This window comes from Chenopodium quinoa, unplaced genomic scaffold (assembly GCF_001683475.1).
Source record: "Chenopodium quinoa cultivar QQ74 unplaced genomic scaffold, ASM168347v1, whole genome shotgun sequence".
Lineage (NCBI taxonomy): Eukaryota > Viridiplantae > Streptophyta > Magnoliopsida > Caryophyllales > Amaranthaceae > Chenopodium > Chenopodium quinoa.
The window spans coordinates 364657-379348 of record NW_018743791.1 but is presented as its reverse complement, the minus strand read 5'-3'; the positions used below and the strand labels follow the sequence as shown (position 1 = coordinate 379348).

Below are 14692 nucleotides of genomic sequence, written 5' to 3'. Positions count from 1 at the left end.
ATTGAAATATTTATTAATAATTAATAATAAAGAAAGCAAAAACTAAATTAGGCAAATATAATTAGTAAGAATTTTAGTGGTAGCAAAATAGCAATTGAGAAAAAGGCCTGAAAAGGAAAATGCAAGTAAGATAGGAAAAGCCAAGGTAAAAGGTATAGAAGCAAAGTATAGAATAGAACTCTAGAAGGTATAAACGCGTTGACAACGTAGGCTGCAAAACCCAACAACACAAGGAGTGTATGTAAGTGGATATCATGTGAGACCAGTTAAGTAATTGCATCACATGACCCAATTGTATTTCAATAACCCCTCTCTCTCTCTCTCTCTCCCCTCAGTCCTCATATAAATAAACCCCCTTCTCTTATTTCATCCTCTCGAAGAAAGCCCTTTAATCAAATTCCCATAATATTTCTCGTTTTCTTTCTCATCTCTCAGACAATCATTAACACATTACACTCATCCAAACCATGAGTTACTACAATCAACAACAACCCCCCGTTGGCGTTCCTCCTCCTCAAGGTTTCTCTATTTCTTTTTCTCCGATTTTGTTTTCTTTCTTTTTTAAAAAAGAAAAATAAATTATAATTGAGATTGATCTTGAATTATCTGGAAAATTGAAACAGGTTACCCACCAGAAGGATACCCGAAAGACGCGTACCCACCACCAGGATACCCAGCGCAAGGATACCAACAACAAGGGTACCCTCCACCCGGAGGATACCCGCAACAAGGATATCCTCCCCAACAATACGCCCCTCAGTACGCTCAGCCGCCTCCTCAACAACAACAACAGAGTGTTGGTTTCATGGAAGGATGGTAATTTCCTTTTTTTTTTTAAATATCTTTAGATCTGAATCCAATCGATCTGTTTTTCTTATCCCTGTAAATTTTTTTAAAAAAAAAAAATTAAAAAATTTGATGGAGAGCGGTTCAATGAGTTGGACTGGACTTGGAGGTTTTTGCAAGTCTCCGTTTATTTTGGTTGGTTTGTTGAGTTTTTTTTTTAATTACTCGTATATTATTCAATATTTGCTGTAATTGGAATTAACGTGAGGGTATTTTCGGGAGTTTATTTGTTGACATAAATATTCAGATATTTTGACGTCCAAGATACTACTAGTATTATAATGCCAGAACTGTCAGCTTTCTTCGATACACATTTTTTTGGACCACCTTCGTTCACCCTTACTACTACTCGTATTATCTTAACCAGCTTTGAAATTGTGAATCTACATATCAGTGTCAATTTTCTAAATTCTAAGGTTTTTATTTTATTAATTACAAGTTTTGCTATAAATTGAATCGGCCAATGCTCCTGTGGAATGATAATAATAGCATGTATAGATTGATTCAACGGAGTGTCACTGATGATGAAATTTGTTATTCGTGTGTAATGCATTCTTATGTAATGGATTACTGCTAGCATGTCATATAAGATATAACCACTTTTGAGATCTCTGTTTCATGTAAATGTTTTCGTGTTTTGATGGATTTGTATTATGATTATGTTTTACTTCACCTCATTCCCCGTTCATCTAGGATTTATTCGTTATCGTTAAACGGATCCAGTGCTTATACAGGCTTTTAAAATATGCTGGGTCTTTTTTCGTGTCATGTGGATTCAGTGCTTATTTATGCTTTAAAAAACGCTGTGTCTTTTTACAACTGGCCTTCTTATAATTGTGCTCTAAAGTTTAACACAAGTAATCATTAAATAGTACAAAGGTTTATTCTTTTGCTGTTTAGCTTTGGTGGAAGTCTGTTTTGATTAGCTGGAGTTAGAATGGGATTTGCTAATAATTGGTATCTGGTGGTTGTAATTCTTGTTATTAATCAAAAATGGGCAGTTGGGCTAATATACATTGTTGTTCTGATGCATTTCCAGCAACAGATGTTTAAGATTTCTTGTCTGTTATACGAAGTAGTTATAGCTGGAAAGAGAATGGATTTAGTTAATCATTGGTGTATAGCTCTTTTAACCAAGCATTTGGGTTTAGTATATGTTTCTTGTCCTGATTCATGTCCAGCAAACAGTGTTAATAATATCTTCTGTATCTTAATGGGGTCTTATTATTTTTTGTCTTTAACACCTTTTTATTCTCCCTATTCAAATCAATGGATGATTGATATTAGTGATATTTAGACCAACTGTATTAATAGCCTTAATATTTCTCTTTTAGTGACTACAAGTACTCTCTTCACACTTCATATGATATAAACGAATTATGTCTTTTTGTACATGGTATTTACATAAAATTAAATCCTTGAGTATCTGATTTCATTACTCATATTATTTGGGAATGATTCAAAATCGACCGTTTTAATATGGTTGTGTTTGGAATGAAGTTGTGTTTTACTCGTACTGTCCTTTGTCTCTAAATTTCAACTTCACCCATATTCTTCTGGCTAGGTTCAAACTTCAAAGTCTTGTGTCTTGGAATTTTTTTGGTCAGTGTTCATTTGGAGCATTGTCTGCTTCTTCCGAATTGCTTCTGTTCGTAATTAGCACGTGATATCTTCATGTACCCCACACTTACTTGCTCTTGCCAGCTGTCATCCCAATGTTATAAAATTCCTCTTTTTAGTCTAGTCTTTAGGGTGTTTGTCACGAGTTTAGGATCAACCGATTGATTAATAAGATTAACAATGTACGGATCAGTTTTATTTCGGACAGTCGTTCTGTAGTTAATAATGTTATCCACAAATTTGATCTTAATAATCATTTTTTTAATAAAATGGTTTGACCTCGTCGAACCTCTTTGGGTCTGGTGGTGGACTGGTCAATCTTATTCATATGTTGTTGTACCATGTGATGATTTAGGCGAATGCTTTGATTGCTTTAGCATTTCGAGAAGATGTGAGTATTATTCTTATCCAAGGAGTCAAGTTGTCTAGGCAAGATATTGTATTTATCTGATCAATTATTTCTTTTGCAGCACTTGCAATTTTGCTTTGTACAATTATGTCATCTTTCATGCATCATTGATGAAAGACCGTTGAATGTGTATAATATAAGTATAATAATCCCTTTCTGTTACGGCTGTGGAGATATGCAACTGATGCAAGCAATGAAAATGACATTTTTGCTAGTTGCCTTCCCTTTTCACTGTCTGAATTTGTACCTGTTCTTACTCTAAATTCTTGTTTGCTTGCAGTTTGGCAGCTCTGTGCTGTTGCTGCCTGTTGGACGCCTGCTTTTGATTGATTGATACATCATACCCCAGAGATTCAACTCGGATGGGCTGAGGATTATCGTGATTATTTGATACACAATCATGTGAAATTGGAAAAACAAAAAAAAGATGTTTGTTTCGTATCATGTGTAGCTAATCGACTCAAACCCCTCCCCCAACCCCCCCTCCCAGATCTTAAATTGTTTTTTCGTAAATAATTTGAATATTTTGAATTGGATTAAGTTTGCTCTCTCTGTTGTTTGTCTTCTGAAATTTAGCTTTTTAGCTTTTGAAACTATAGAGCAGAGCTCATTTGTTTTGCCGTGCATCCAATCTTGTGCTTTTCCTATACGACTTTGGTGATGGTATTTTGTGGTACAGATGTGATATAAATGCCTGTCTTTCTGAAACCTTACAGTAGCCTATGGCACAAGTAGAATACCGTTTACTCTGTATATAATTCGTATCATACTAGAGAAGAGTTGGCTGTGAGCCGTGTGGAATCATGTTCTAGCTTTCCAAAGTACAGGATTAAAGTACAGGTTTTAGAACTTGAATGGCAACAAACACTAGCAAGACATGGTTTCATATTCTTAACGTCTTCATACTGTGTTTGGATGGTCACACTGTCTAATCATTAGTATTTACAGCAACATCATCAACCACAAATAACAGTCTACTATGAAATAAGTATATAGACTACATACCAATATCAAACGGTTAAATTAAACTTGAGCAATGACTTGTTGTCATTGAATTACCAATTCTAAATCGTACGAGTTTGTCAAATACCTATTCGCTTAGTGACTTTTTAGGGAAAAAAAGTTGATAATTCTTCTAACTAAAAAGTTGTTTATCAAACTTTTTTTACGAGATATATATATATCTCAACCAAAAGCTATTTACGAAACACTCCTTTATATATATTACACCGTACTATCTTATTATTGGGAGTAATTGTATAACTAGGTCGTTGGTTTGATTGTTTGAGAGATCACAGTGGATCCTACCAACCTCGTCAACCTACCAACGTAATTTGCATAATTATCTGAGCAATATTTGCTCCACAGGTTTTAATGATGCTTTAGAATTATAATTAAGATGATGATTCACTTCAAAATCGATAGGTTACAACGGAGATGATGCCGATTTACCAATTTGTAACTTATTGACTTAATTCAATTAAAAAATAATTAGAAACAATATGAATTGAGGATGGATTATACTAAGAGTATATACTTTATAAGCAGTCTACCATTCAAGTGCCAAAAATGAATTGACACCTTTTTAACAATGTGGCATTTAGAACCTGAATTTAACATTAATAACCTGTAACAATTAATAACACAGAGAACCATATAACTTGTTGTAAATAAAACCCCTGAAAATTTCAGCCAAAGGTTAAAAGTGTGAGTCCCACAATGAGGTAAAGGAACCATCCTAGAAACATCAAAGAAATTGCAAACTTCTGTCTTTAATAATCTCTCTCCTCAAAACGACAAACTTTGGCTTATTGCATTTGCATATATTGGTCGTCGCATAATGTTTAATTTAGTCTATGTTATTTCAATATTTGTATTTCCAACACTTAGCTTCCTACTTGATAAATCATAAACCTTCACCCTTTTATTTAGAAATTGTTGGAGTGAATAATAGTATGTCTTGGGTGATAGATGGGATGTATGAGTTTGTTACGACACTTTGGAGGCTCCAAGAAATGAGGTTTTCTATAATGGTCGACCAAACTACTTCCTTTGTTATTCATCTCATTTTCTCTGCTACTTCTTGTGTAATGCTTCTTAGGAGACGAATGAGATGATTATATTTTTTTAATTATTTTTCTATGTATCTAGTGTTTTATACCTTTTCATCATGCACCATTTTTATCAACTCCTAAAATGCTTATGTTTGTGATTAATTCCTTTGAATGAACTTGCATTGTTTGTTGACGACGTGTTTGATAATCACGTGGTTAAGATATATTCACTTGGCTTGTTTGACTATCTAGTTAATTTGATTGCAACAATGTAGTAGAGGGTCGTTTTTGCATGTAATTTTTAAATGCTTTAGTGCTAACTTTGTACCATTACCGTGTAAGATGAATAAAGTAACATATAGAATATCAAGATTTAAATGAAAGATGTTTATGGTGGTTTAAGGAATTAAGAGGAAGAAGTGGAGGATTGATAATTATTAAACTCAAATGACTCTGATAGAATCCTAATTTTATTATTTTTCATTCTTCCATCATTCACTGGCTACAAAGTCTCGATCATATCACATTGGAAGCATGTCTTGTGCACCGGTGGTCGGTGGATGTAGCTAGATAAAAATGTTAAGATGCCCTCCTCACGAGAGATACTCCTAACGTAAGTAGCTACCTTTGATATGATTCGAGCATACTAAATACATGTATTCTTGTGGGTTTGTGCCTCGAGTGCTGAGGAAGAACGAAAGTCTTATTCATGTCCAATTCAAATGTATGGCGCCTAAACTAGCCAAACTAATAGCTCTAATTGCACTCTGGGCCTAACTCATGAATAGCCCATGGGCTTATCATTTTATTTGGTTAAATAGTTGTAAAAATAATTAAAGTAGGCCATCAATAAAAAAAAAAAAAAAAAGGGAAAATAAATGGGGAAAAAAAAAAAGGTAGGAAGAGGTTGCTTTAAATTGTGTAGGTACATAATTGAGATATTGAGGGTGATGACACTCACAGTCACACATGTGAGGGAAGGAGGAGGAATTAAGGTGATGCCTTAATAGTTAAGATCCTTATTTCATGCTACTCTTCATTATCTTGCAAAAGCCGAAAGTTTATATTTTTGTCTTCCAAAGTTTTTAGAAGAGTGTTATAAACTCTATTTCGTGGTGCATCTACCACACTTGTGATCTTCATGACAATTAGTTTTAGGATATGGTATAAAATAATAATGTTCATTGTTTAATCGATATTGATTTAAAGTAAAATAAGCGACTTTATTGCGTAAACAATGAGATGTCAAGATTGTGAGAAACTAATAATTTTCCTTACATGTTGTATCATGATCAACCCCATATAAATTTGAGATACACTCAGATAATCACTTAGTTTTCATTCTTATCAATAAAATCCTGATCAGTCTTTATATATAGTATGTGCTCACTTAGTTTATTAATAAATAATTCCATAAAAAAAATTGTTATTCATACACTCCATTTATTAAATAACAAATTAAAAACACAATGATAAAACATGCGTGTTCAATGTTTTGAATTTATTAAGATATATCACCAAAACATTTAAACCACATACAAATACATGTACACCATACACACAAGTGTGAGATTTTGCTTAAACGACTTTACAAGTATGTGCAAATACTAACACATTTCTAAGGTCTCGAAAACTCAAAGTTAAAAATCATGGACGATGAGGTAAGACAAATTTAAGTAACATCACTTTGCTTAACATTGTTCTAACGTTTTCATACAACTTCTAAGTTCTAACAAAACGTTTCCCCCCAAAACCCCCTCGGGAAGTCTTTGTACGAGTATAATATTGTAAGCTATTTTTATTTATAAGCAAGAGTAGTAATAGTAAGTAGCAGTAAGTAGAAATGTGAGGAAATGTGAACACCAAATGAGATTGTTGATTTATCCATGAATAGCAACAAACAAGATAAAGATATGACGACAACAATTAGCTAAAAAAAGTCAAGACTCAAAAGAATAAAGATGATATAAAGAACAAGAAGAAAACAATCACTTCATAATTTGATTAATTTCATACCACCTTCATAAAATCCAACCCAAGGAAAGAAAAAAAAAAAAAAAAAAAAAAAAAAAAAAAAAAAAAAAGGAAAACAATAAAAAAAGCAGACAACAGTGAGTCACAATGCACAAAACCCAAGAGAAAAGAATAAGAAAGAATCCAGAAAAGTAAAAATTGAAACAAGTGGGTCTGTCTTTTTCTTTTTATCACTCCACTGTCACACTACCGGAAAAACCCCATTTTTTTAGAGAGAGAAAACTCAAGTTAGTTAGAGGAGAGAGAAAATCAACCACCACTCTAAAATGACGTCGACGACAATCGCCGGAAACCGGCGGCGAGAACAACCGTCGTCTCACCAGTACTACTACTCTAATACGCCGTCGTATTTCTCACCTTCATCGTCATCATCACCTTCACTGATTAAAGGTTGCTGTTGTTGTCTCTTTCTACTTTTCTCTCTCCTGGCACTCATCACACTCGCCGTAATCCTCGTCATTGTACTCGCCGTTAAACCGAAGAAACCTCAGTACGACCTCCAGCAAGTTGCCGTACAATATGTCGGAATCTCGCCGACATCCGGCACGGCTCCCGGCGGCGTATCGCTGTCATTGTCGGTACGATTCATATTCACGGCGGTGAATCCGAACAAAGTAGGGATAAAGTACGGTGAATCGAGGTTTAATGTGATGTATAGGGGGATTCCGTTGGGGAGGGGGACGGTGCCGGGGTTTTATCAGCCGGCGCACAGTGTGAGGACAGTGGAGACAATCGTGTCCGTTGATCGGGTGAATTTGATGCAAGCTGATGCGTCGGATTTGGTCAAGGATGCGTCGATGTATGATAAGGTTGAGCTTAGGGTTTTGGGAGATGTTAGCGCCAAAATAAGGATAATTAGCTTTGATTCGCCTGGTGTTCAGGTTTCTGTTGATTGTGAGATTGTTATTAGTCCTAAGAAACAGTCTTTGACTTATAAACAATGCGGATTTGATGGATTGCGTGTTTGATTCTCGATTCCATTTCTGAGGAAGATGATGATGATGGAGGAGGATCAAGGTCTGATAAATGACACTTTTTTTTTCCTTTTTTTTTTTTAATTTTTGGGATTAAATAATTGAGTATCTATGATTTATTATATAGTGTATTAAATTTGTTTATGAGGGTAGTAATTAAGTAATTAGTTGTAGTTATTATAAATACTTGCTATATATGTGGAGAAAAGTAGTGGTGAATGGTGATGTCAATCTGCAAATTTTGCTGACTTTTTTTAGTTGTTAGTTGCTAAATTGTAAATGGGCTTCACTTAATTTGGGTTACCCTTGAGTTCTCTTGATCAACTGTAAGATGATTACGAAAGAAAACAAGAATTTTCAGCTTAATTGGGTGTTTGTTGCAAATTCAATCATTATTTTCAGTGCAGTTTCAGCATTCTAATCTCTGTTTTCTGCATTTATGGTATCGTGTTGTACGAGTTTGTGTCAAGGCTTGTTGGAGCCTTGGAGGGTTATGCAACATTATAAGGATATGATATATAGGTTCCAATTTGCATGTTTCTATTGTTGAATGTGCCATTTAAGCATCATGCCATTGTTCGGTTATCTGATATCTGGCATAAGCAGGAAAAGTGTGTGTAATACTGGTTAGAGGAGATTTCTATTTCTAGATTTATATCTAGCTTGTCCTGCTATTGATTGTTTTAGTTAATTCATGACAATGTAGACATTTTGATGGTTTTATTTTAATAATTGTTGGGGTGATCAATCAAGCATGTCATTTTCCTTTCATGGAGAGTGGTTGCTGAAGTATATGGCAGCAATTTTATAGCCTTCTAGGCATATATTGTAGAGGTTGAGAAGATAAAGGCCCTTTTATCATGCAAATATAAGGGTTCCGCAAATGTGGAGAATAGGAAAGGAATATTAGCGAATAATCAGATTGGATTTTGGAAGTGGTGCTAATTTGCAGGGTCAGAAGCAGATTTCTCTATACCTGACCGTGCTAGACATGGTGGAGGCGTGGAGCGTGTCTCTTGTTCATTTTTCTTTGCTTATGGAGTCTTTCAAAACCAATGCTGCAGTCAATCTGGGTTCATACTTGATCCTAGTTTGCTTTTGTTCCACATTGGGCTTGAAAGAGAAAAACACGGGCAATATTTAGTAGCTGCACAAAAAATTTCTAGTTTTGAGGAAGAGGGCTGGCATTTGATATATTCAAATATGGTAAGTTAAAGTGTAAAAGCATTTATATATATATAGCGTTTCTATTTTCAGTACTAGTCATATATCTGTATTTCAGAATAACATGGCTTGTGGTTTCCTGTCAAATTAATCAGTTGATATACTTAATTAGCGTAGTAAGTTAATATTCTAATAATTGCCTATATGTTTATGTATAACCTTGAACTTCTCGGTTATTAAGAATTTAGTCAATTATTCTCTTGAATTGTTTTGTCTTGAAGGATATGGTTATCAGCAATTCTCTTTGATTGTTTTTCCAGGATTTTTTGAAAATATATCAGAAAGGAATGGCGGAGCTATATCTCCAGCTTATGATTTCATCTCTTTTTCGAGTAAGTTCCTACGGAGTAATTTGTAATTTTGTCCCTCGTTAATTTATTTGCTGATTTTTTAATTTGTTGTTTGCAAAACTCAGTGGTTTAAATCTACTTTAAATATCGATTTCACCCTGACCTCTTGTGTGTGGGGTTGCTGGACATTTATAAATATCAGTATAACATTATGCAATTAAGCCAAGATATGTATGCTTTCTTGACAAAGAAAACTTGAACAATGAATTTCGGAAATATGTAGGATGTGATCAGCATGTCGCCATTTCTGCATTAAATAGACATTCTCTTAGGTCTGAAATGTTAAGTTGCATGAACTATTGCTTGTATAGTTTGGAGTTAATATTTTTGAAAATAAATCCTGAAGCTTCTTGTTAATCATGATTATATACCCATTAAGATTATTTCACATGAAGGGCTAACATTGTTTAAAAGAAAAAAGATTTTAAAAAAAAAATAAAATTAGAAAGGACTTGCATTCTTGATAATTTGTAAATTGAGCTCCTGTTGATTGGATTTCTTCGATTTTTTTTGACGTGAGAGATGATCCTGCTTTTGAACTCTTGCTGGCCTTTAGAAAATTGCCACCTTCATCTCTTAGGTGCAAAACGTCGTGTCAAATCATGCTTTTTTTTTACTCTTGCTGGCTTTTGGAAGTGCTTAAACAAGTTGTCATCTCTGAATGTGTTTGATAATCCATGATCATGCGGCTGTGAGACCGTGCATCCATCATCATGCTGTGAGACATTGCGTAAACATGTAGGATTCTCTTAAGTTAATCCATATTATATAGTTACGGAAGAACTTAAGAACTATAGGTTTTGTGGAATTTGCGCTGATATCTTTGATTTGTTGTTTAATTATTCAAGACTGACATTACTAGAATGGTGTATATCCAAAAACTACCTGTGTTCTAATTGCTAAATGCATCTTAGCATGAGATTTTTTCCTTCATGGTAAGTCAGGTAATCTATCTGATTAATCATCATTATTTTCTACACTGCTCATATTATATACTTCATAGCTAATAAATTGGGCTTTATTTTTAATGTCATTAGAGGTACAAGTATTATTGTAATATTGTTGAGCTATTCCTATTACTTAACTTCTGTAATTGTGTTATTTCCCTCTATAATAAGTGACCCTTATCATTCAGAAAAGTTAGAATTTTCACAAGTCTTCAAATTTTGAAATTTATGCTTTTAGTTCTTGCTTGCTTGTTTGGCAGGATAAACAAAATTCTGGGATAAAGAAAAGACTTCTGCTGAATTCGCATCTGTGCTGAATATCGTTCCCCTATCACATGCTTAAGGTGGCGCCCTGGCAGTCTTCCTTTCTAGTGACCTATTTGAAAAGTTTATTGATCTCTTATCTCCTCTTTGCTTTCTAGACTTTCATTAGTGCTCTGATAGCATATGCTGAATGACATTTTGATTTATTATCAGCCGAGCAGTATTTTTTTAATTTATTTATTCTACTCTGCACAGGAGGTTTCCAAGAGGAAAGTTGTTTTATTTATTTTTGATGTATAGACCACAAAGAGCAATTAATGTAAATGGAATTTAATCTGCATATGAGTGGAAAGTTATGGCATGTATGAATGGCATGTATGAATGGCATGTTAATTATGAGTTGAATTGGTTCCATCTTATGCCTGTGGTGCAAGTTGAATCAGATATAGAGGTTTCTGATTTCATGTGTAATGGCCAAGATTTTAAGAAAGTGTTGCATTCTCATTTTAAGGTTTCAGTTTATATTTCATTCCTTCTGGCCGAGATGTTTACCATGATCCCTAATACTCCTCAGGAGTCCAATTAGGTGGATGAAACTATCCAATTACTCTTAAAACGGTCAATTTACCCGTTCACAACTTGCACTGATTTCGTGAACTCAAGCCTACCACTTACATTTATGACAACATATATTGGTCATATATGGTTCCAAACGACATTATATAACCCTGAGATGTATCCCCTAGGGCTTCAAGTCTTTCCGCAACCGGCCCCCTAACCTCCGAAATTCCTCAAAAAGTGTGGATAATAGCCTTCAATTTTTGAATATTTTGACCTTTTTTCGTCCGGAAATAAAAATGGCTGAGAAGTTTACCATGGTCCCTAATATCCTTCGAGAGTACAATTAGATTGGTGGAACCATCCGATTTGCCTTAAAACGGTCAATTTAACCGTTCAAAACTTTTACCGATTTCGTGAACTCGAGCCTACCACGGACATTTATAACAACATAAAATGGTCTTATATAGTTCTAAACTGCATTATATGACCCTTAGATGTATCCCTTAGTGCCTTAAGACTTTTCTCCACCGAGCCCCAAGACTCCCGAAATTCCTCAAAAAGCGTGGATAATAGCCTTCAATTTTTGAATTTTTTGACCATTTTCCGCCCACAAATAAAAATCGACAAGATGTTTAGTATGGTCCCAAATACCCTCCTAAAGTCCAATTATGTGGGCGGAACCATCCAATTTGTCTTAAAACGAACAATTTACCAGTTCAAACCATGCATCGATTTCGTAAACACAAACCTACCACGGACATGTTCGACAACATGTAATGGTCATGTATGGTTCCAAACGGCATTATATGACCCTGAGATGTATCCGCTAGGGCTTCAAGTCTTTTCGCCACCGAGCCCCATAACCTCCGAAATTCCTCAAAAAGTGTGGATAATATAGCCTTTAATTTTGGAATTTTTTGACCTTTTTTCGTCCGGAAATAAAAATGGATGAGAAGTTTACCATGGTCCCTAATATCCTCAGGGAGTACAGTTAGGTTGATGGAACCATCCAATTTGCCTTAAAACGGTCAATTTCACCGTTCAAAACTTTTACCGATTACGTGAACTCAAGTCTACCACGGACATTTATAACAACATATAATGGTCATATATGGTTCTAAACTGCATTATATGACCCTGAGATGTATCCCCTAGTTCCTTAAGACTTTTCTCCACGGGCCCCAAGACTCCTGAAATTCCTCAAAAAGAGTGGATAATAACCTTCAATTTTTAAATTTTTTTACCATTTTTCGCCACAAATAAAAATCGACGAGATGTCTAGTATGGTCCCAAATACCCTCCTAAAGTCCAATTCTGTCGGCGGAACCATTTAATTTTCCATAAAACGATCAATTTACCAGTTCACAACATGCACCGATTTCGTGAACACAAACCTACCACGGACATGTTCGAGAACATTAAATGGTCATATATGGTTCATAACGACATTATATGATCCTAAGATGTATCCGCTAGGGCTTAAGGTCTTTTCGCCACCGAGACCCGTAACCTCCGAAATTCCACAAAAAGTGTTGATCATAGCCTTCAATTTTGGAATTTTTAGACCTTTTTTCGTCCGAAAAAAATGGCTGAGAAGTTTACCATGTTCCCTAATATCCTCCGGGATTACAATTAGGTTGGTGGAACCATCCAATTTTCCTTAAAACGGTCAATTTAACCGTTCAAAACTTTTACCGATTTCGTGAACTCAAGCCTACCACGGACATTTATAACAACATATAATGGTCATATATGGTTCTAAACTGCATTATATGACCCTGATATGTATCCCCTACTTCCTTAAGACTTTTCTCCACCGGGCCCCAAGACTTCCGAAATTCCTCAAAAAGCGTGGATAATAGCCTTCAATTATTAAATTTTTAGACCATTTTTTGCCTCTTAATAAAAATCAACGACATGTTTAGTATGGTCCCAAATACCCTCCTAAATTCCAATTCTGTGGGCGGAACCATCCAATTTGCCTTAAAATGATCAATTTACCGGCTTACAATATACAACGATTTCGTGAACTCAAACCTACCACGGACATGTTCGACAACATTTAGTGGTTATGTATGGTTCCAAACGGCATTATATGACCTTAAGATGTATCCCCTAGGGCTTCAAGTCTTTTTGCCACCGGGCCCTATAACCTCCGAAATTCCTCTAAAAGTGTATCAATAATTATGATTCTATTGTAACAAAAGATTCCCTTTTTATATGGAAAAGGCCCGTATCAATAATTATGATTTTACGTATAGACAATTCCTCAATATCTTGTTCATTCACAACAAAATATTTTCTTTGTGTGTCGGTAAAAAAAACATGTTTTTTTGGAGAGAGATACTATTTCACCAATCGAGTCACAGGTATCTAACATATTTATACCTAACGATTTTCCAATTCGATCCGATCTATTAGTTCGTAGAACTATTTACTCGATCGCGGACATTTCTAGAACACCTCTAACAGAGGGACAAATAGTCCATTTTGAAAGAACTTATTGTCAACCTCTTTCCGATATGAATCTATCTGATTTAGAAAAGAAGAACTTGCATCAATATCTCAATTTCAATTCAAACATGGGTTTTATTTACACTCCATGTTCTGAGAAATATTTACTATCGGAAAAGAGGAAAACACGGAGTCTTTGTCTAAAGAAATGCGTTGAGAAAGGGCAGATGTATAGAACCTTTCGACGAGATAGTGCTTTTTCAACTCTCTCAAAATGGAATCTATTCCAAACATATATGCCATGGTTCCTTACTTCGATAGGGTACAAATATCTAAATTTTCTATTTTTAGATACTTTTTCAGACCTATTGCCGATACTAAGTAGCAGTCAAAATTTTTTATCTATTCTTCATGATATTAGGCACGGATCAGGTATATCATGGCGAATTCTTCAGAAAAAATTGTGTCTTCCACAATGGAATCTGATAAGTGAGATTTCGAGTAAGTGTTTACATAATCTTCTTCTGCCCGAAGAAATGATTCATCGAAATAATGAGTCACCATTGATATGGACACATCTGGCATCGCCAAATGTTCGGGAGTTCTTCTATTCAATCCTTTTCCTTCTTCTTGTTGTTGGATATCTCGTTCGTGCACATCTTCTCTTTGTTTTCCGAGCCTCTAGTGAGTTACAGACAGAGTTCGAAAAGGTAAAATCTTTGATGATTCCATCATACATGATTGAGTTGCGAAAACTTCTGGATAGGTATACTACATCGAAACCGAATTCCTTCTAGTTAAAGAATATCTTTTTGGTTGCTTTAGAACAATTAGGAGATTCCCTAGAAGAAATGCGGGGTTCTGCTTCTGGCGACAACATGCTATTGGGTGGTGGTCCCGGTCCCACTTATGGGTTCAAATCAATACGTTCTAAGAAAAAAGATTTGAATATTAA

The 14692-nt window shown here is 34.9% G+C and overlaps 2 protein-coding genes across 2 annotated transcripts; both read left to right on the top strand.

Annotated features, from left to right (window-relative positions):
* Positions 1-275: 275 nt before the first annotated feature.
* Positions 276-3524, top strand: LOC110684990 (cysteine-rich and transmembrane domain-containing protein WIH2-like). Its single transcript, XM_021861445.1, has 3 exons — positions 276-519; positions 624-816; positions 3156-3524. Exons 1-3 carry the CDS (start codon positions 468-470, stop codon positions 3199-3201), a joined length of 291 nt encoding a protein of 96 aa, XP_021717137.1. The 5' UTR covers positions 276-467; the 3' UTR covers positions 3202-3524.
* A 3512-nt stretch (positions 3525-7036) lies between these two features.
* Positions 7037-11127, top strand: LOC110684988. The gene is made up of 3 exons (XM_021861443.1): positions 7037-9143; positions 9422-9493; positions 10719-11127. Exon 1 carries the CDS (start codon positions 7230-7232, stop codon positions 7929-7931), a length of 702 nt encoding a protein of 233 aa, XP_021717135.1. The 5' UTR covers positions 7037-7229; the 3' UTR covers positions 7932-9143; positions 9422-9493; positions 10719-11127.
* Positions 11128-14692: the final 3565 nt, after the last annotated feature.

What these genes read in the sequence shown, in the direction of transcription:
- LOC110684990 (XM_021861445.1), top strand. Translation starts at nt 468, where the DNA reads ATGAGTTACTACAATCAACAACAACCCCCCGTTGGCGTTCCTCCTCCT. An exon ending in TGGCGTTCCTCCTCCTCAAG is followed by an intron (nt 520 to 623) that starts GTTTCTCTATTT and finishes AAATTGAAACAG; the next exon opens with GTTACCCACCAGAAGGATAC. An exon ending in GTTGGTTTCATGGAAGGATG is followed by an intron (nt 817 to 3,155) that starts GTAATTTCCTTT and finishes GTTTGCTTGCAG; the next exon opens with TTTGGCAGCTCTGTGCTGTT.
- LOC110684988 (XM_021861443.1), top strand. Translation starts at nt 7,230, where the DNA reads ATGACGTCGACGACAATCGCCGGAAACCGGCGGCGAGAACAACCGTCG.